This window comes from Dreissena polymorpha, chromosome 1 (genome assembly GCF_020536995.1).
Source record: "Dreissena polymorpha isolate Duluth1 chromosome 1, UMN_Dpol_1.0, whole genome shotgun sequence".
NCBI lineage: Eukaryota > Metazoa > Mollusca > Bivalvia > Myida > Dreissenidae > Dreissena > Dreissena polymorpha.
In genome coordinates, this window is record NC_068355.1 from 69,349,472 (window position 1) to 69,370,052 (window position 20,581).

Consider the following 20,581-nt stretch of genomic DNA (forward strand, 5'->3'; position numbering starts at 1 on the left):
CCGACAACATTTTCCGCTTAAACTTGATTTTCGGTAAGGAGGGACTTCCTTGAAACTAAAAATACAATAAAAGCGGAAAGTAGACTGCACAGGTTACTCTGGGACCACACTTTATGCACATGAATTATGCCCAGTTTTCTCAGAACGCGACTCATATCTACCCATACTTTCTGGTAAATTCAGAAAGTTAGTTACATATCCTCCTATCATTTATTTCAACAAAGTAACTTAAAGCGATTGGTCAGTCAAACAAACGTAGGCAAGCAAAACGCCAAAACAACTATTTTACATATGAGACCAAACTATTAGTGATTATTAAATTTGATGAAAAACAATGTATGTAATGTTATAATAATAATTGTGTATTTTTACCTGGTGAAAATCATAATTAATACAAAATGATGGTTTAGATTTTTTATTATAAATATAAGAAAAAAATATTTAAATAATGTATTTAAATATTTTTTAAGTACGAAAATACTAACAAATACCCTTTTGTATCATTAATACGATACTCAAAAATAACTAACCATTTACATATGTAAGATACATAACACATTTGATAAACGTTTAAGGAAATATACAGCACGGGCTACAAAGACGGCTATTCATAACGCATCAAAAGAAAATTTAACAATAACTATAATATTTTAATTGTCAATAATATATGGTATGTGGGCTCTTAAAAATTATAATCATACGATGGAAAAAGTGTTATTCAACACCTTTTTTTATTAATAAGTTGAAGCTATTTATAAATAATCTTTATAAAATTGAGGACAGTAAGTACGATAACGCTATTGTTTCTGTTTGATATACAAAATTCATTATATTAAAAAGACGTCTTCAAATAGCAAAAAAAATTCTTGTTACATTGTATCAGAGTAAACATTTGTTCATGCTCTATTTCCGGATATGGGTCCCGAAACTGAATTTCTTAAATATGTCTGCCTATTCACAGCATTGACCATAAACAATAAATGCGCTTTGAGCAAACGTCGCAACAATATTGAATCAAAAATCATATCATTAATTATAGAACAATTATGTTCGCATTTATAATTGATATTCAGACCATATCTTACAAACGTCAGCTCAATCTTAGCGTAAGCTTATGCCCAATATTTCCCAAAATAGCCAAATAATACATATGTTCTTATACATTTATACGACAGAATTCACATTTTACGCAATAGCAAACATGCGTTCCTTTATTCTGCAAACCGATGACATTTCCCGATATGGTGTACCGGTGAAATTACAGGGACAATGTACCAAAACAATTCACCAAATACAGAAAAAAATCTTAATAAAGAGTCACTCAATAGTTTTAAATCATATACATCAAATTATTCGAAAATCAAATGTTACAATAAGGCAACGTTTCAAACTCATCAAACATATGACAACATATACATTTGTTTATATTGACTTTCATGACTGAATTAGTAAACTTATTTTGTACGACTTGTACTTAAGTACTTTCTCTGTTCGTAAGCAAATATTAGATCAATACAAAATACTAAAAACATATTTAAACAAGTTTGTATACAATTTAATACATTTAACAGCTTTAACATAACTTTGTATTCAATTTCATAAAACTCATACGAACACTTTAAACAATTTATTCCAATATTTGGCGCTATGTATTATAGCCAATCAATAGTTTACATTTTTCAATTGCGCTATTTCAATTGTGCCAACAGTATAAAAAAAGGATACTTATTTCCATGTATAGTTTACTTATTGTCTGCTTACAATTTTCACAATAATGATCAGAGCCTTAGGTGATCTACGGATTGTTTTGGATGTGTCTCTTTCTCCTGAACAGCCAGGGATTTCAGCGATCCTGTCGTGTTGACTGCAAGAACTCGATGACATCTGACTCCTGGCTACCTTCTCGTGTAATGCAAGGGGTATACCGTGAATATTGAGGATTACGACTCGATCTACGAGATATGCCTTGGCCGTTGGCATTCATGCCAGTGATGAATTCAATATTGGTTTATTGAACCGTAGAATGCTTTTAAATTGCACTCGCTGTAATTTACCGCGAAACACGTAAACCAGTGGATTGATTGCGCAACTCGACAGCGCTAAAATAACAGAAAGTGTTTTGAAAATAGGGTCAATATGTTCTGGGTTATTTAGAAGGCATTCTAGGAAAATTATAATGAAGTACAACAACCAACAAAGGATAAATGTGAACAAAATCATGAAACTAGTAACTGCAGCTTTTCTTTCATCCTTTCTCAAAAGCACAGTCCCTGTTCTCCCAGCACTGCTAAGTTTATGGATAAATAGTTGTATCGAACTGTTTCTTCTGACGCTTTGCAATGGTATATCTTGGGGTAAATCATTTAATCCATTTGCTAATGTACTATTTCGTCTAACATTTTCATTGCTTGTCCGGGCAGCTTTGAAAATAACACAGTATGCCCAAATAATTATAGCAGATGGTATTATAAAACACAGACATACGAGAACCATGGTGTAAGTCACGTCACTGAGTGATTTACTAGACGAAAGTGGCAAACACGCAATTTTCTCTCGCTGGAATTCATACTTATTCCATCCTATTAAAGGTGGTATTGAACACATCACTGCTATAAGCCAAACACCTAGAATCATCACAGTTGCTCGTCTTTGCGTCATGTGTAATGAGTAGTGTAAGGGCTTTACAACGGCACAATATCGATCTATGGCGATCACAACTAAAGTTAAAGTGCTGGCTGCAAATATTGCGTTCATCAGAAACCCTGAACATTGGCACCATATGAAACTGAACAACCATTTCTGTGTTACCATAGACGCAAATACGAATGGCATAATTAGCAGCGTTTGTAATGAATTGCACACTGTTAAATTGATAATAAATTTGTTTGATATAGTTATAAACATCGGTCGTTTGTAAAATATCACAAACACAGAGAAGTTACCTACTAAACTAGTCACAAATATAACCAATACAATAATTGTAAGCACCACTAGGTTAGTAGCACTTAGTTTTGCATCGGTTATGTAGACTTTGTCGTCGTTGTCAGTTACAACATCGTTTGTGAAATTTACAGTCACCATTGTTTTCGCTGAATAGACATGCGTATATTCATCAATATTCATAAATGTTTAATATTAATTATATTTTGAGAACGAAAGCATCACCACCACGTTAGTGTTTGCTTCTTGCATGCAAATGTGAGTATGAAAATCCAACCCTTCTGTAGTATAAGATTAAATGAAGAGGTATTCTGTTTGCAAATATCCGTTCATTCACATTTACGTAAAAGCACTGCGAATTATTTCCTTTCCCACTAAACAATAATAAATGTATCGAGGTAGCAGATAACTGCTAATGCCCCGTATGAACTAATACATCTCGAGTAGAAGTGAGCATCTTCAAGCACTCAGTTCGCTGCAAGCACAATGCCAATAAAACGGTTAAGAAACACAGCCTCCCGACGATGCGACATCAGTCTCTTCTTTTTCTCCCCAATAATTAATATATATCGCAAATGTATTTTCACAGCAGTGAGGCACACAAGTTCTGAAAATAGAACAATATTGGCTGAGTTATTTTGGCTGAGATTATTTGATGATAGAAGCTAATTTAAAGGGGCCTTTTCACAGATTTTGGCATTTTTTTAACTTATTCATTAAATGCTATATATTGATAAATGTAAACATTGGATCATAAAAGCTCCAGTAAAAAATCAAGAAAAAAATTAAAAAAAGGAAAAGAACATTGCCCGGAGCAGGTTTCGAACCAGTGACCCCTGGAGTCCTGCCAGAGTCCTGAAGTAAAAACGCTCAAGCCTACTGAGCTATTCCGCCGAGTACACATTCGTGACGTATTTTATACCTTATATAAGCAATCTTCGTAGTTTCACAAAATTTAACGACAAAAACAGAACTCTCCAAATTATTCAATCGTTTCGCGTTGCAACGCTTTATAAATTTTAGGTTTTAAAATCGTCAAAAGATGCATATAATGGCTATATTAGAGCATGGTTAATGTTCAGTATTACTGTTTCCTCACAAATATCATAACTAAAACGAAAACTTACGGATCTGAAACAACTTTTTTCAATTTTGTCAATTTACCAAAGCGTGAAAAGATCCCTTTTAAAAAAAGACCTTTTAGGGAAGTAATGCATATGGCTGATACGTAATAGAGGTGGTTTCAATATTATGAGACTGGATCGATGTATATTATTAACTAATTAATCAATATTAATTTTAGGAGAATACTAGCTCTACAGCTTCCTTATATATGTACGTCGTTAACCCATAGCTGGTCTGGCATCAAGATGCTTGTACATAAATAAAGATCTGATGAGTGTTAATAACAGTTTTTTTTACTGAAAACTGGTGTGCTGCATACGCTTAGCGGTTTTATTGTGCGGCGTAGTTTGTGTGCATTATAATCGAGAAGTTGTGTCCCTTAGTAGTAATCTTGTCATTAAAAACACAGTTTTTCCCGGGAAGCGGACAACGACAACGAGCGAGGCATGGTATTGTAATGCGCATGAGGGGGGGGGGGGGGTTAGAGGGATAGGGTAAGGGTTAGGCTTAGAGTTAGGGGTCGGGTTTGGGTTAGGGTTAGCCTTTACCCATACCTTAACCCTCACCCGACCCCTAATCCTAACCATAATCTAGGGTTATGTCTCCTTTACCATGCCTCGCTCGTTGTAATTGTCCTCTCTCGTTTTTCCCGGGTTGTTAAAGTCAACGAAATTTGTTCAAACTGCTTCTCCCTGGCGATGTAAGTGCATTTTACAATATGTGTATTGTTGTGGCATTGATTTCGTTCATTTTCTGTAATTTTTGAAATTTATTCAGAATAGGCCAGTTCCATGCGTTCGTTTGCTAAAACTACGGAAGGCCATATGGGTCACTTAAAACGTTATGCGAATTACATGTGTCTTATTTTCACGATGATACTGATGTTATGGCGTAACATTAAGTATATCTTATGATATATTCAGGTCATTGAATGTCTTTTTTATTTTCTGTTGAAGCTTTTTACCCTTTATAACGTGCAAATACACTACCAAAGCGACTTGCGTGTTTTGTCTATGTCAACGGGTTAATCTGACTGCATTGCGGCAGTACCTCTGGTCCTTTAAGTGTATACACGGAACACCTTTTGTATTTTTTTAAAACGCTTGCTTGACAGAAAGAAAACAGCTTATTGTGGTGCCTAATATTAATAAGCAGTAAAATGTTTAAAAAATGTTTTTATTCGGTCCGTATTCCGTGATGTCGAACTAAATAATGTATTTTATATTTATTTTGGTCAGGATTAGAGCAACCACACAACACAATGAGAAGGAATGGAATTCAAGTGAACTGCCGAATTTCAAATTATTATACTTTCGTATAAGACATATATCTAATACTTATTTTTGGACAGTTTGATAGGTCTGAAACAGTAAATTAAGCTATACACATATGTTCACAATACAACTGTATTATAGTGTGCTCTTTTTAACAGCAATATCTCACCCAGACTCTCATAGACTGTGTATTATTAAATCCGCATATCCTTAAATATGTGTATAGAACAACGTTAACTTGGATTAAAACAACAAAACAAAAGTAACATTTAACAATAATAGTACACCACAAACCTAATAGCTTGTAAGAATATTGTTAACAATTGAAATGAATACAGCTATAACGTATTCTATATACATATATTTACATGTTTTCACTTCGATGTCAAAATTAAACTAACTGTAGTTAAATATGTCGTATCAGGTTGTTGCGGTTTCAAGTTGCTAGTTGCGGTAATTTTATAAATAGCACGTTGGTCGTCTTGAAATATTACCGCGAATCACTAGTCTCCTTGACAATAATACACACAATCCCTATCACACATAGAGACAGTGTAACATAATCTTACGTTAAGAGAGTTGTTTGTGTTCACAACTGATATAGTTTTAAACGTAATCGACCGCGAATGCCATTGTCCTCCAAAATAGCAATATCAAATCGCGCATAAAAAATATCGTCTCCTATCGAAAATCATGTTTGCCAAGTTATTTGAGGATCCTTGCATATATGTTTTCTAACAAGAAGTATAATTATTTCTTCCACCTTATTGGTACTCAATTGTTATGATGCAAGTACATTTTGCATCAACATTTGTTTCTCATTTTAAATATCGGCCATCATGATCCTGATAAGCGCAAACACTTTGTCACGTGAAATCATTCATATCAATCGACAAAGATCTAAAAAGAAACAAAAACTTTCATTTTAATACCAGAACATTAAAACTGGTCGTCGGCTGGCTGAAATATAATCAAGAAATAGAAAGGCATGAACGCTTGTATTAAAAAAAAACTTTCAAGAATGTTAATCGAACAAAACAGAATAAGTTGATATGTAGATAAGCACATCAACCCTAATCAACGACGTCATTGGTCAGCAATAATAAGAACGTCGACACAAATATAAAAACAGCAAGTTAAATTGTATCAAAGTACTTGTTAAATTTTAATACATTTTGTTGCCTAAAAACAAATAGGGTTTTTACTTTAGTAGAATGCATACTGCTGCCAAGTTGCAATAAACATAAGCTGAATCGTATACGGTTATGAAAAGGTTAGGTAAAATACTTGTTATATATGGAGGATTACTATTTAAATTTAAGTAAAAGTATTAGAAATATTTTTTCTTAAAATCAGAGCTTCTTTAACAAATTTGGCTAATTTTGTAAGTTCAACTATTTGTATTAAACCATTGATGAAATGTATAAACATATGGTTTAATTTAATAACATTTTTAAGTAGTTTCTTCTAATGTAAGCGTATAAAGGACATTTAATACAAACAAAATGAAATTAAGCTTCAACATCTAATTCATTACAACAAAGAAAATAACGTTCGTGTCTTGGTATATTGAGGCCATAATACCTTTCAGTTTGAATTCGAAGTGGCGAACTCGAAGTTCGAAGCTTTGTGACGTAGTAGTGTCCAAACCTAACAGTCTAAGCAATGGTCCAAATAGCAAGAACCGTATACAAGAAAGCAACAAAGAGCAATCCTAGCATACTATGAATTAAAAGTAGCACAGGCTTAGTTTGTGGAAGCAGGTATATCTACCGCAAAATTTTAAATAAATACATTTTAATTGAGTTAATGTTATCATATAACAATTATTCAATTTAACTACTTTTAAATTAAAAGTGTTTACAGCGTAGAACGTTTATTGTGAACTGCGCTTCCCATTGTAATGGTTTAAACAAGAACGTTAAATATCCCTGTGTTTCGCATACTGTGCATGAATTATAATTTTGATATTTTGGATTGCAAGTTCACGTTTAGATTATAAACTGGTAATAACGTTGAAGATGTTATTCAATGCATATGTTTAAATTAAATTATTTCATTATTATTTGTGGAAATCACATAAAAGATTTAAAAACAAATGAAAAAGTAGTCCGTCAAAAAATAACATAAAGGTGCCTGTCAAAACTTTATCCAAAATCTAAACTTCTGTAAACGCATTAAACGGGATGATGGAAAAGAAAGAGTGTATAAGCAATAAATATATCGTGGACAAGCAGGTACTTTCATTACAAAACAGACGACGTTCATATTAATGATATGAGGATGCAATGGTTTTTCATACTGCTTCACATCGAACTGACACAGTATTTATTAAAATTGATGGGAGAATCTCAAAATTTACGTGGGGTCAGTATATGTGGTATTGATAGTCTTATTACCAAAATGTCAACTGCAATATTTCAGAAGCCATGAACATAAGCAGCCAAAACAGAAATAATATCGCAGGAAGTAAAATAAACAGTGACACGTCAATAAAGATTTCGGATACATCTGAAAATACGGCATTCCACATGAGCAGTCCATACAGAAATAATGTCACAATAAGTAAAATAAACAGTGACACGTCAATAAATAGTTCGGGTACATCTGAAAATGCTGCCATCAATATTAGCAACCCACAAAGAAATAATCTTGCAAGAAGTAAAATAAACAGTGACACGTCAGAAAAGATTTCGGATACATTTGAACATTCTGCCATCACATTTAGTAGTGCATACAGTAACACTATCGCAAGAAGTAAAATAAATACTATCACGTCAAGCTTAAGGGCACATCTGAAAAAGCAACAAAATAAAAAGACATAAAATGTATCAAAAACCCTTTTTCTGGAAAAAAATGTATCATTTTGACACCACTTCATATGTATTCAACTATGTAATTTAAGAATATGAATAGTGTGAAAACTGGCCATGAATAAGTGTGTGAAGTGCCACTAAATGCTTAAAATAGCCAGTAAAACAAGTTGTAAATCACAAACTGTATCGCCATTACACTTAGCAACTCTTTAACTCATAACATGTATTTGTGTCCAGAAAAGTGAGGGATCCCAGGGCTGGCTGAGAAGGCTTATGCTTATAATAATGATGATGTTTGAGGTATAAAAACAGATGTAAATGCATCAGTGTTACACGCGTCGTGCGCAAATGGGACTTTAGATATGTGCGGTCATGGTAGTATTTCGCGCAGTCTGGTAAAGAACTACTCTGTCCCTTTTAAAATAAAAAATAAAGGACCGCGTAACTACCGACCTGAATGCGTGTAGACGAAGGCGGTATAGAGCTACGCAGACCTTGGAAATGGAATCATTTAAGCATGCCGCGAGTCCTATGATAGATCGCCACAGTTTACCCCATACACATGTCAATAATGTTATAATATATGCCAGTAGTTTTATCAAACAATTTTAATGTGATTTGAGAAGTAAGGCAATAACGCTCATTTATTGGCAACATAGTTAATGAACTATGATAAGAAAAAAAAAGACATTTTGCAGATAGCATATAAGTAGATGTTTATGTTACAAATATTGTACTTAATTGACCCGTTCATTGATACCACTGATTATCATACGATTTACACGTCCAAGGCTCGTGCTTTTTGTTTTCTAAGCCTCGCATGATAATCCTGATTTATAATCAACACTTACCTTTATTCTCTATTTAAACGATTTACATACTCTATTAGTTCAACTTAAATTGCACTTGCCAGGTTATTAAAAAATATTGAAAATAATGTATACTTCATAAACATCTTAAGTGGAGAAAACATCGCATATTTGGAAAGCAGGATTCTGTTTCAATGTATCACAAATCAATCCATGTAACTGCTAAATGAAGCGAAAGTACATGACCTATTGACTTATTTTCGTTCACGTTCGCAATAATTATTATGAATACATTCTTACTTATATTATGGATCAGCAGCATATCATTTGAAACATGATGTTGGGAGGGGATATGATGTGTCGGATGCTTTTTGTCGTCTGACGCGTTGAATTTTGTGCACCGTTCTTGAGCGATACAGCTAGGGTAACAACTGAAACCTGACTTTTTCATGTGTAGGATTCGAACAACAATTCCGATATTAAACGTGACGTATGATAAGACAATCGAAAATAAACAATGACATTCATATATTAAGACTAACAATTTTATATCTCCGATGCAACACTTTTTCTTAAACTTGAAGCCTAGCGTTACACTGCGAAAAATTAAATGTATAAAAGTTCATATTTAATTGATAAGGCCACGACTTTTATATTTCTTGGTTTACAAAACCGCCGACCCTAATTTTTGGAAAATGGGAAAAAAAATAAAATCGGAAAATCGTCTTTTTTTTATATATTTTATTCCCGACCGCACTGAAAAACGAGCGAAACGAGAAAAAAAACGACCCGGTTTGAGTACGGTTGCGAATAAAATCAAGTAAGTACAATCAACGATTGGTTCACATATATTACAGAGATCGGGATATTTTTCAATGTGACACAGTATGTACCAGTCCTTTTATGGGCACTTCTAAAAATTTATTTAATTACAGACAAAAGGAAAATCAGCGTCAGTAAAATGTCGACCGCATCAAAATTTATTTCCGAGTCTGTGACGCAACTATATTGTTTAACATGTTTATTATATTAAACAAACCCGATATTATAGTAGATAAAAAAGTATTACCTTGCAATTTGATAATTAGTATAAATAATCCAATAAAACACTGCCATTGTTTACGATATCCCAGTGTGACCCAAATTCGACGATGTAACGGTTACATGAAGCAATATTTAGCAAATAATGAAAGAAATAATGAAATGTTTAATAGGAAAAAATAATAATTTTAAACTCGGCTGTATTACTTTGAAATGATTTCAAGACAATAATCATCCATTTAATCAATACAAATAGAAGATCGTCGAATTTAGGTGTCGTCGAATTTGGGTTGCGGTAGGATATATGTGTTTAGAAATTTTGTAAACACGTCCGCCATAGTTTATAGGAACTGTACAGAAAGTTTGGAAATCGGAACAAATCGGTATATCTCGGAAAATCATTGATAAATGTATTTGTCGTTTTAATGCTTAGGGCCGAGTAATTTCGGCAAATCGGAACTCAACTTGCGTAAAATACTAGCTCAATTAACCGTTAAACTCCGCCTCCGTTCTCTGCAAAAGATTCGAAGGCGGAGCTATGCACGTGCTTTATTGCTTCAGACAGCAAGCGGCTTTCCTTTGATGACGTCAAACTGTCAATTCACACAGACTGCACATTTTCGGAAGACTTTAACTGGCTCCTTGTTTACAATTCCAGTAAAAACACTTGCTAACATTAAACTTTGGATTAAATTATCAAAATAAAGCAAAAGCCAAGTTGACAAATATGATTGTATTAATTCGCGTCAGTTCAAAAAAGACGTTTTGCGTTGTAAATCAACGAGTTTTCATGACAACAACAACTTTAACAAACATTACCTCGATTTTTTTTCATGGACGATGTCATAAGTCGAATAAGAGCAAACACATACTTTGTGTATGAGTAGTTTATCTTATATAAGATTTATGCAACGGGCATCGCATTGCGTAATGGTGCGCATCGAATTACGGAAATGAAGCGCAGTATTTCGTTTTAATGGGAGAAGAACGCATGTCATTTAATGGAGTGTTTAAAATTGCCTGATGTTACAAAAGGTGCTTTAAGGTGAGTCATTTCATTTGAAGATATAGATGTGTTTTATTGCATAATTTGATTTTTCGTCTCTGTGTTAAGGTTATAAAAGATATGATGTCTTTGTTTTGATGTTATTAGTATTAACTTATTTTTCCAATGAAGTTTTTTTTTTTTTTTTGTTTCGACCGCCCGATGGACCATTTTCAAAATAATTTTTGTAAACCAATAAAAAAAAAAGTCGTGGCCTAATTATTCAATATTGTTGATGATTGTCCAATATCGCATCGTGTGTTGCCTTGATTTTGAAATGGGGTTCGACTTCAAATGGCGACAGGCGACATTCAATGTGATACTACCGGATTAGGTCCACAAATTATTATACCTATTTTATTTAGTGTAGTTGATTCTTGTTTATTATGTTTGGAATTAATAGTTGGCTCTAACAAACATCTGACTAACTTCACAATGGTGAATATGTCTAGATAACTATGAACATAGTGTTAATGTATTTTTCTAGAAACAGTTAAACGATGCTTTCAACTTCAAATTTCCATGTTGATAGAATGTCACAGAATGATTGTTACGATGCCAACCGAATAGTTAAGCGATAAACGGTTCGGTAAAATACGAACTCACGTCTTCACAAATCGAGTTATTTCGTATGTCAGTAGACATATACCCGCTCAACCGATTCATTATATTGACGCAATCGACTTGCCCAAGATTTATATTCAATCGCACATTGCCTGTTATTAGTTGCTTATCGTAAAAAAGGTTGAATTGAAAATACTTAAATACAAACGCAGATTCAGAATCAGCTTGTTTCCTAATTCTTAAACAAATTCATGATAAGATATCGAGAAGATTGACACTGTGAAACGCGCCAAACATAGACTGCACAGCTATTTTCATATTAAAGGGGGCCGTCCAACGTTTTTGAAAATTGACAAAATTAAAAAAAGTTGATTCAGATCGCAAATTTTCTAATACTGACCATTTACCATGCTCTTAAATATCCATTATATGCATCTTTTGACGATTTGACAACCTGAAAATTGTAAAGTGTCGTGCGACGCGAAACGATTGAATAATTTGGAAAGTTCTGTTGTTGTAGTTATATTTTTTTGGAAACTACGATAATCGCTTATATAGGTAAAAATATATCCTCTCAAAGTATGAGTATGGATGGTCGAGCGGGAGACTTTTTACGCCAAGACTCTAGGGGGTCAGTGGTTCGAGCTCTGTTGAGGGTTACTTGTTTTCCTTTTTTAAAATGGTATTCTTGTTTGTGAATACTTGAGATTTTTAGGTCAAATGTTTAAATTTATCAATATATAGCATTTAATGACATGCTTCAATACATGCCAAAATCTGTTGGACGGCCCCTTTAAAAGTCATTCCTTTGATGTCTCACGAAATTATAAAGTTTAGTATAATAAAGCATTATCTACAAAATGATACGAACAAAAACAATAAATTATAGGTTGTAGAGCTTTCAATGCCAAATGCTAACATTGTTCGTGGTAATTCGACTGTTGTTAGGTAAACATTGTTAAATGTATAGATATGTTAATATATAAAACTTACTTACGTGTATGTTAACGTTTCTTTAAAACTCGAATTCTCGTTTCTGGAAAAAATAAATAATAGATTGCTTCAATAGTTGCATAACGATTATTCGTGGCAGGAACATCTTAGAAACATTTATTTCTGGCAATTATTTTTAATATGTGAAGAGGGTGTGTAATTACCCTTCCAAAACAAGTCAAAACATTAAGAAAGGAAATAATAGTTTTAAACGAAATAATGTCAGTCAGTCTGCATGCACAATAAGACAGATGTAAACAAAATATATTATGTAGGTTATGTCATTGTCAGTTATTTAAACATGAACCAAAAAGAAGCCATTTTATAAAGGCCGCACCGGCAAGCCTTGAAAAATCCGCTCGACCGTTCGAATTTGCGAATGAAGCTGACGGTCAGGCGAGTAAAGTTAGTTAATACTTCAGCGACCGGGGTGAGTGCTGTTTTTCCGGTTGAGAAATATAAATTCAGTTCTAGAACTCCTGCCACATCGATGCAAATTGCGGATTGTTTTTCGAACGAACAAAAATAGGTTTAGTACACAAAAAACTGCACTTCCATTTTGACAATGTTAATGACGTTAGGGGCACAGAAAAAAATAATTATAGAAATCGGCTGCGCTCGTTTCGTAGATGTCAGTGCTCTTAGCTTATCTATTAATATTTAATAGTGAAAAACGTTAATTATCTAGTAGGTCATTCCATGAAGAATAAAATTTCATTTTAATGTAAATATAAAGAAAATAAAAAATACATAACTGATTTATTAAATAGAGGATATTTGTTGGATTCGGTGGATTATCGATTTTAATTTACGAGTGATCATAGAAAATATATTTTTTCTATCTTACATTTTAAAAGAGTTTAACTCATGAATTTCGCTGGGATAATGACGTCATTTCGTTAAAAAATGACGTCATTTTACAGTAAACAGTGACAATTATCGATAATTTTCACTGCTAATTTTCACTGTTTGAAACAGTGAAATTATAAGTTTTAACTCACTGATATTTCTCTATAAACCACCGGAAAGCAAAAAAAAATAAAATACTTCTTATATATATAATTATAAATAAACAGACACATTAAATATATTATCAACAGAGTTATTCGTGATCAGAAGCTAAAGTCAAAATTTACCATACTGTAACCATTTATCAATTTGACACTAATTGATTAATTATATTTTTGCAAAATAAATACAACTTTAGTATAGACTAATAGATGTGTGTTTATTACAATAAGACAATAGTACTTTAAGTTGATAAAAAATGTTCAGTTGATCATTACTATCAATAGAGATTTGTTAATGCAGGTCGAGAAGATTAAAGTGAACGGAGAGTTGATTGTCAGACCTACTCGCCCTGCAGGGCATGTGGCTCAGGAATTGTTTTCAATGTCCTTACGACGATTGTTTACATTTAGCAAAAATATTATAAGAATTTCGTTCTAACAGGATTGGACAAACATGTACATACCAAATGCGATACCAATCGAATTTGAGATATACGGTTCCATAATTATTTTTTAGTAAAATGCTTTACGTTATGCACAGCTAAATGACAACAGCGTCTCAAATCAAACTTTGCCTAGCCTCTTCGTTCAGACGATACAAAGAGTACCACATGTTTGTAGAGTATTCGATGTTAAAATAACATGCTAACGTTTTTTTTTAATGCAATATGGTTAACCCATATATGCCTAGTAGACTCTCCCATCCTTCTAAATTGGATCAATTTATTTCCAAAATTATGGATGTCTAGTATATTTATGTCTATATTTAGACTATTTCTTACAGAATTCCTTTACGCAATCAGCGCAGACCCTGATGAGACGCCGCATCATGCGGCGTCGCGTCTGGGTCTACGCTGTTTGCAAAGGCCTTTTTTCTAGACGCAAGGCATAACTGGGTTAAAACCTTAAAGACGATATTTATTTGTACGTGTTTGTGATCGTGCGTTTGAACATCACATTGATGGTTATGTGTTTCAACTGAAAATAAAAGAAGCATTGAGTTATGAATGAAGAAGTCGCAACCGATCCATTGTGCGTGCCAGATACCTATAAGAACCAGTTTTCCCCAGTCGTAAAATGAGATTGGGGAATTCCCCTTGTTCAACGACACGGCTAATGGCTTGAGACCCCCAACACAGTAATAAAACTACGGAGTGGATTCAGATAATGGTATAATTAGCCTGCTCATAATAGAGCACAATAGGCGATTTAAATGTTTAGTCTAAAAACATTTGTCACACATTTTTCGATAATGGGTCATCGTGACATAAACGCGTGAATTTGTTAGATCCAGCAAAATCGACCAAGTAATGAAAATTAGTGAACATAGGAGAATACAAAATAGACGAGCCCTGCATGTGTGCTTAAACAACATTTCTATGACGATTGTTAACTTGATAACAAAATTGTTATTTGATTAAAAATCCAAGTACAATAAACATACAAAAAATATGCACATGTTTCTGCGCACGTGAGGTACAATATCCACGTTTCGGTATATGGTTATAATGCTATGATTTGTCAAATTGCACAAGTAGTTTTCTTAACTTCTACGCATTGATATATATTGAGCATGAGCAAAATATTCATGCACTACCTTAATTAAGAAAACCATATTTTGTTTTGATAGCATCTTGTTGGTGCAGTCAAAGTATAATGCATATGAAATATTGATTTAAGATATTTCTCACGAGAAATTAAGTATCGTTTGCTGTGCATATAAACTGTCTAGATGCAAATCGTCAAACATCATGTTGTTCCCCAGTAATGGGTTTTTGTTTGATAAACATATAGTAGCACATATTGATATCATCAAATAATCAATCTGTAATCCTTCGACAAACTATTCTTGGTATACGCAGGTCACAATCGTAAACAGTATATGAGTCTTGCTCTTAAAGAACTGGGCTAAATGCGTGTGCGTAAAGTGCCGTCTTAGATTAGCCGGTGAAGTCTTCATAGGCGTATTAGGGACGTCACTCTTCGTCTTAATGGTAGATTTTGTTTAAGGGAAATCTCTCGATTGTGAACATCAATATTAGCAAAAGGTGTTGTTCCAGATAAGCGTTTTCAGATTACACAGGCTTATCTGGGACAACACTTATCGCACATGCATTGATGCAGCTTTTCCAAGAGCACGTCACTACGATACTTGTGGCATGTCAATTGTAGGAAGAATAACGATTAGAATGAAAGTGTGTCAAATACGGATATAAAGGAATGTCAACATTAGTAACCTGCTGTGGATTTGGTTGTTGTAAGCTTTCGCATACAATTAATCTATCCGTCAAATTTGTCTGACCATGACTTAACCTTTGAATAATAAATATAAGAGAGTGTAAAGTAAGTGTTCTTATCCTGTTTAGCCTCCCTTAAGAAGACATAATTGTGCATCTAACAAGGGGATTAGTTTATTGAGAAGTGCGAAGCTTGTTAGTGTAAAAAAGTTAATACGATGAAACCTAGATTACCGGTGACGATTCTCTGGTTCAATAGGCAAATACATACCAAAAAAGTGGGTCGCAAAATCCAACGTGACATTACAACACGTGTATCGTATCCATGTAGAGGGGATTAAATTAATACTTAAAATGTATAAACCCCTGCGAAAATAGGTTGCATTAAGAATAACATCGACGACACGTGTGTGTTTTAACTATTTAACAGTGGTTTTGCATGCGAAAAGTAATTGCAAATATTGAATGATTTAAGGACTTTTAACAAGTTAACATTAAAAAAATATTTCGAAAATTGATTAAGAATTTGTCCCTCAAACGATATTTATTCATTTGTCCCTCAAACGATATTCATTCTAAATAATTTCGTTGATTTTTTGCAATAAGAATGTATTACCCAAATCTCTGTATATATATAATTTAAGATATTCTATAAATTATCATGTTAATGCTAATGTTCTGAATTTCTTTCAAATTCTTTCCACTTATGACCTTATCATTGAAGGGATTTGAAGTAAATTAAGATACATGTAAATGACTATTAATTGCGTATAAACTACCAACTTATTCTTACACTTTTTAACGCTTGGGTGGTGATTTACTGTCAGCTAGTCCTTTAGTACACATGCATCCAATTTATGTTATTAGTAGAAGTCGTGTTATGGTAGCAATATGCGCTTAAAGGTTCGACTGATTCAGCGCCTCCAAATTAACGCATTATTTTATTTGACGAAAATAACTTCTGAAATCTGTAAAAGAAAAGGCATATATCAAATGAATACATATATGCTATAAATTATGTTTTATTTTGGCCGGAAATTTTTTAGAGGTTCCAACAAACCCATGTTATGAAAATGTTTAAAAGCGAAATCTTTAGCCTGAACTTTAACTTTAACTTTTTTTTAACTTTAATAATATTTTATTGCATTTTCTTTTCGTACATGCATTCATACAAATATACATATGTTGCATAGTGCATAGAGTATATATACTACAAATTGATGTTATCGAATGTATAGAAAAAAGCAAAAGGGATGGGTCACACGTTTTAACAACATAACATGACGACCCTTCCAAGTATTTCCGATTCGGTAAATAGGGACATTCAAAGTGCACATCGTGAGTGTAATATAAATAATTCAGTTAGTAAATAAATAGACTTTAGCTGACGACAAAAACATTTGGGAAAATGTATTAAAGCCTGATGTATTTAGCCTGAAATAAGTTTCCAAAAAAGCAAGATATATCACCCATTTGCGATATTTAATGTTATTTACTTGCACAAGTACGCAATTACCCAGTTAAGCAGCTTACCTAGGAAGTGGGTGACTTTTTGTTTGATATTGCTGAATATCAATACAATTTAATGAAAAAGTAGATACATTTCACCAATTGTGTTAATAGGGTAATGATTCGAAACACGGGTTTACGTCTTAACAGTTTTACTGTAATGAATTACGAGATTTGGATGAAATAATTGTTTTATAGACTCATCCAATTACTTTATGTTGAGTACTTTTCTCTCAGAAAAAACACAAATAAACACGTTTAATCTTAAATTCGTGTACGGTTATACAAAATAATTGCATTTGAACGGGGCTTAGAAAAACGTTGCGGTAGTGCCCGAAAAACAATTCGTTTTTAGCCTAATCGTTTTAATTCACATTCCATATGTAATGAAACTATAACAGTTAATCTCGTCAACCATCAAAGGGTGTTAAAGGGATCTTTTCACGCTTTGGTAAATTGACAAAATTGAAAAAAGTTGTTTCAGATTCGCAAATTTTCGATTTAGTTATGATAATTGTGAGGAAACAGTAATACTGAACATTTACCATGGTCTAATATAGCCATTATATGCATCTTTTGACGATTTTAAAACCTAAAATTTATAAAGCGTTGCAACGCGAAACGATTGAATAATTTGGAGAGTTCTGTTTTTGTCGTTAAATTTTGTGAAACTACGAAGATTGCTTATATAAGGTATAAAATACGTCAAAAATGTGTACTCGGCGGAATAGCTCAGTAGGCTTGAGCGTTTTTACTTCAGGACTCTGGCAGGACTCCAGGGGTCACTGGTTCGAAACCTGTTCCGGGCAATGTTCTTTTCCTTTTTTAAATTTTATTCTTGATTTTTTACTGGAGCTTTTACGATCCAATGTTTACATTTATCGATATAAAGCATTTAATGAATAAGTTAGAAAATGCCAAAATCTGTGAAAAGGCACCTTTAAATTGCATATTAAAATAAGGATAAATTTTAAATATTTCGAAGAAGCATGAAAGCTATAAATTCTCAAATGTTATAGATAAACTAGTATGTACTGTATAAATGGCTATGTGAATGGCAAGTGGATGGATTAATGGATTGTCTTTTATATTGAATCAAACCAAATATGAACCATATAAATGTTGTATAGCGCACCTCGATAGGAGTTCATTAGTTCTCAATCGCATATAAAACCGTATAATAGCGAACGAGGACACTATGTACGTTAACTATTATAAACTAATTTGAACAAATTTGTTTCACTCATACAGACCGTATCAGAAAAACATATCGAAAGTACTCAATACTTCTACAATGCTATTAAAACCGTTTACTCACATTAGATTTGATCTTGGAGCAGATTACTAGGGAGCCTACACAGTCTTTCGGTATGCAATAGAGATTATTTATGGGTTAGATAAAACGGGGCTAATTACATGTGGGAATTACGGCCATCAATATTAAACTCTGACTTTTTTCTAACTCAAGCTGGGGTGGTTAAGTCCTGTGTAAAGTACATGTTTAGTTCACTAAGAAAAGCATAAATGTTAGAGCCCAGGCAAGTGTAACCGTGTATCAAACTATGACAGTGATGCTACAGTGAGACCGTTGCAAAGTCAATCTGCCCATGGGGTATTCAGGATCAGTACTTAGGTCATTGATACACGTCAAATTGTCATTCACACGAATCAATTATTTACTAAAATTCCATTCCTTACCTTATGATTATGCAGTACTCTTCCATTCTTTCGTGAAACACCAAGAGTGTTGGTGTATAAATGAATCATGTGTAGATACATGTGTCAAGCATGGAAAGTCAGATTCGACCAGTTTTGAAATGTGAGACAGTTTTGACTATCCGGATACTTGCCGTTGCAGCAAGTGAATATATTTATATATTTGTTGGATGGACAATGCCCCCCCCCCAAAAAAAAACAACAACAACAACAGACTCGAATATTACACCTCTGGCTTCGTATGCGAACGCTATGCTATAGCTTCTAGCTTGTAAAGACGTGTACTTTTATACCTTTAATGTTAGTATATAGGTCAACAAAAGAAAGATCAAAATCGCTATTTACCAATGTTGTTTCTGAGAAGAATGCTTAAAGATTACTTCGCTTTTTCAAACAAACACGTGTTTTAAAAAGAGAAATACATTTCTTATGAGAGGTTTTATCAGACTGGACATTATTTACCCACGTCGTTATCATATTTTCTTTAAACATTTCATAAATACATTTTAGTTGCAATTTGTTTTATTAATATGATACACGTCAAATCTCGCTCAAGCACCGACTAAACATAAAGTTAAATCATAATAACATAGAATAGTAAAACAAGTATATACCAGTAAAATAAAAAATTAAAATCAACTTACCGCACTACACACATTATATCCAATAAAATATTATGGATACATGATTCACCGCAATATCTCAAGACCATATATATTCAGAAATACATAAGCGAAACACATTGATCGTCCACTAAGAATATATTTGAAGCCCACAGTTTAAATAAAATGAAAATCTTACGTCTCGCGATATAGACACGACTGAATCAATAGTCTAATGTATTAAATTCAAACTTTTAAATTCATGGATTGCTAATGCCAGTTCAATTTTCTGACAGAATTATCAGTCTGCCCTCTGATCCAAATGTTTAGAAATCAACTATTCCTTTCAAAATGTCAACAAAAATCAATCACATTAAGTAACACCATGAATAAACGAACCTCTTAACGATAAGCGAGCATTTTTGTTTTCTTTAGAGCGCAAGCTATTTTTAGACTTTTGTTACTAATAATATTGCCAATAACGGTATCTATTTCATCTAAATGGCAGATAGCACTTATCGACATTTCTTTCCTAATTGTAGTAAGTGCACTGACAAAATTAATGGTGTTGATTAGCCTCAGGCTTATAATTGGATCATCTCGTGTATCTAGCTAAGTATTCATATTTCTGCCACATATCAGCAGGTATGATATGCAGTTATGTATGGGATACCAAAGGGGTCGAAACTTTAACATCTGCTCGAGCAGAAAAAAATGCTGCTCGACCAGCAAAATGCTGCTCGAGCAGCAAATTTACTGCTCGACCAGCAATTTTTCGGCTCGAGCAGAAAAATCCTGCTCGACCAGCATTTATTTTTAGATTATGGCATTAGCCAATCAGAACTCTTGTTATATTTGCCGTTTCCCTTGCGAAACTGGTTTGTTTCATTGTGTACACAC

General features: G+C 33.3%; 1 protein-coding gene across 1 annotated transcript; it reads right to left on the reverse strand.

The window, feature by feature from the left end:
- Positions 1 to 496: 496 nt before the first annotated feature.
- On the reverse strand, positions 497 to 19,996 carry LOC127866339 (G-protein coupled receptor 161-like). Its single transcript, XM_052406816.1, has 3 exons — positions 19,724 to 19,996; positions 12,612 to 12,650; positions 497 to 3,547 (listed from the first exon to the last, which is right to left on the reverse strand). The coding sequence occupies exon 3, from the start codon at positions 3,121 to 3,123 to the stop codon at positions 1,981 to 1,983; it is 1,143 nt and encodes a 380-aa protein (XP_052262776.1). The 5' UTR covers positions 3,124 to 3,547; positions 12,612 to 12,650; positions 19,724 to 19,996; the 3' UTR covers positions 497 to 1,980.
- Between the last annotated feature and the right edge of the window lie 585 nt (positions 19,997 to 20,581).

What these genes read in the sequence shown, in the direction of transcription:
- LOC127866339 (XM_052406816.1), bottom strand. Translation starts at nt 3,123, where the DNA reads ATGAATATTGATGAATATACGCATGTCTATTCAGCGAAAACAATGGTG.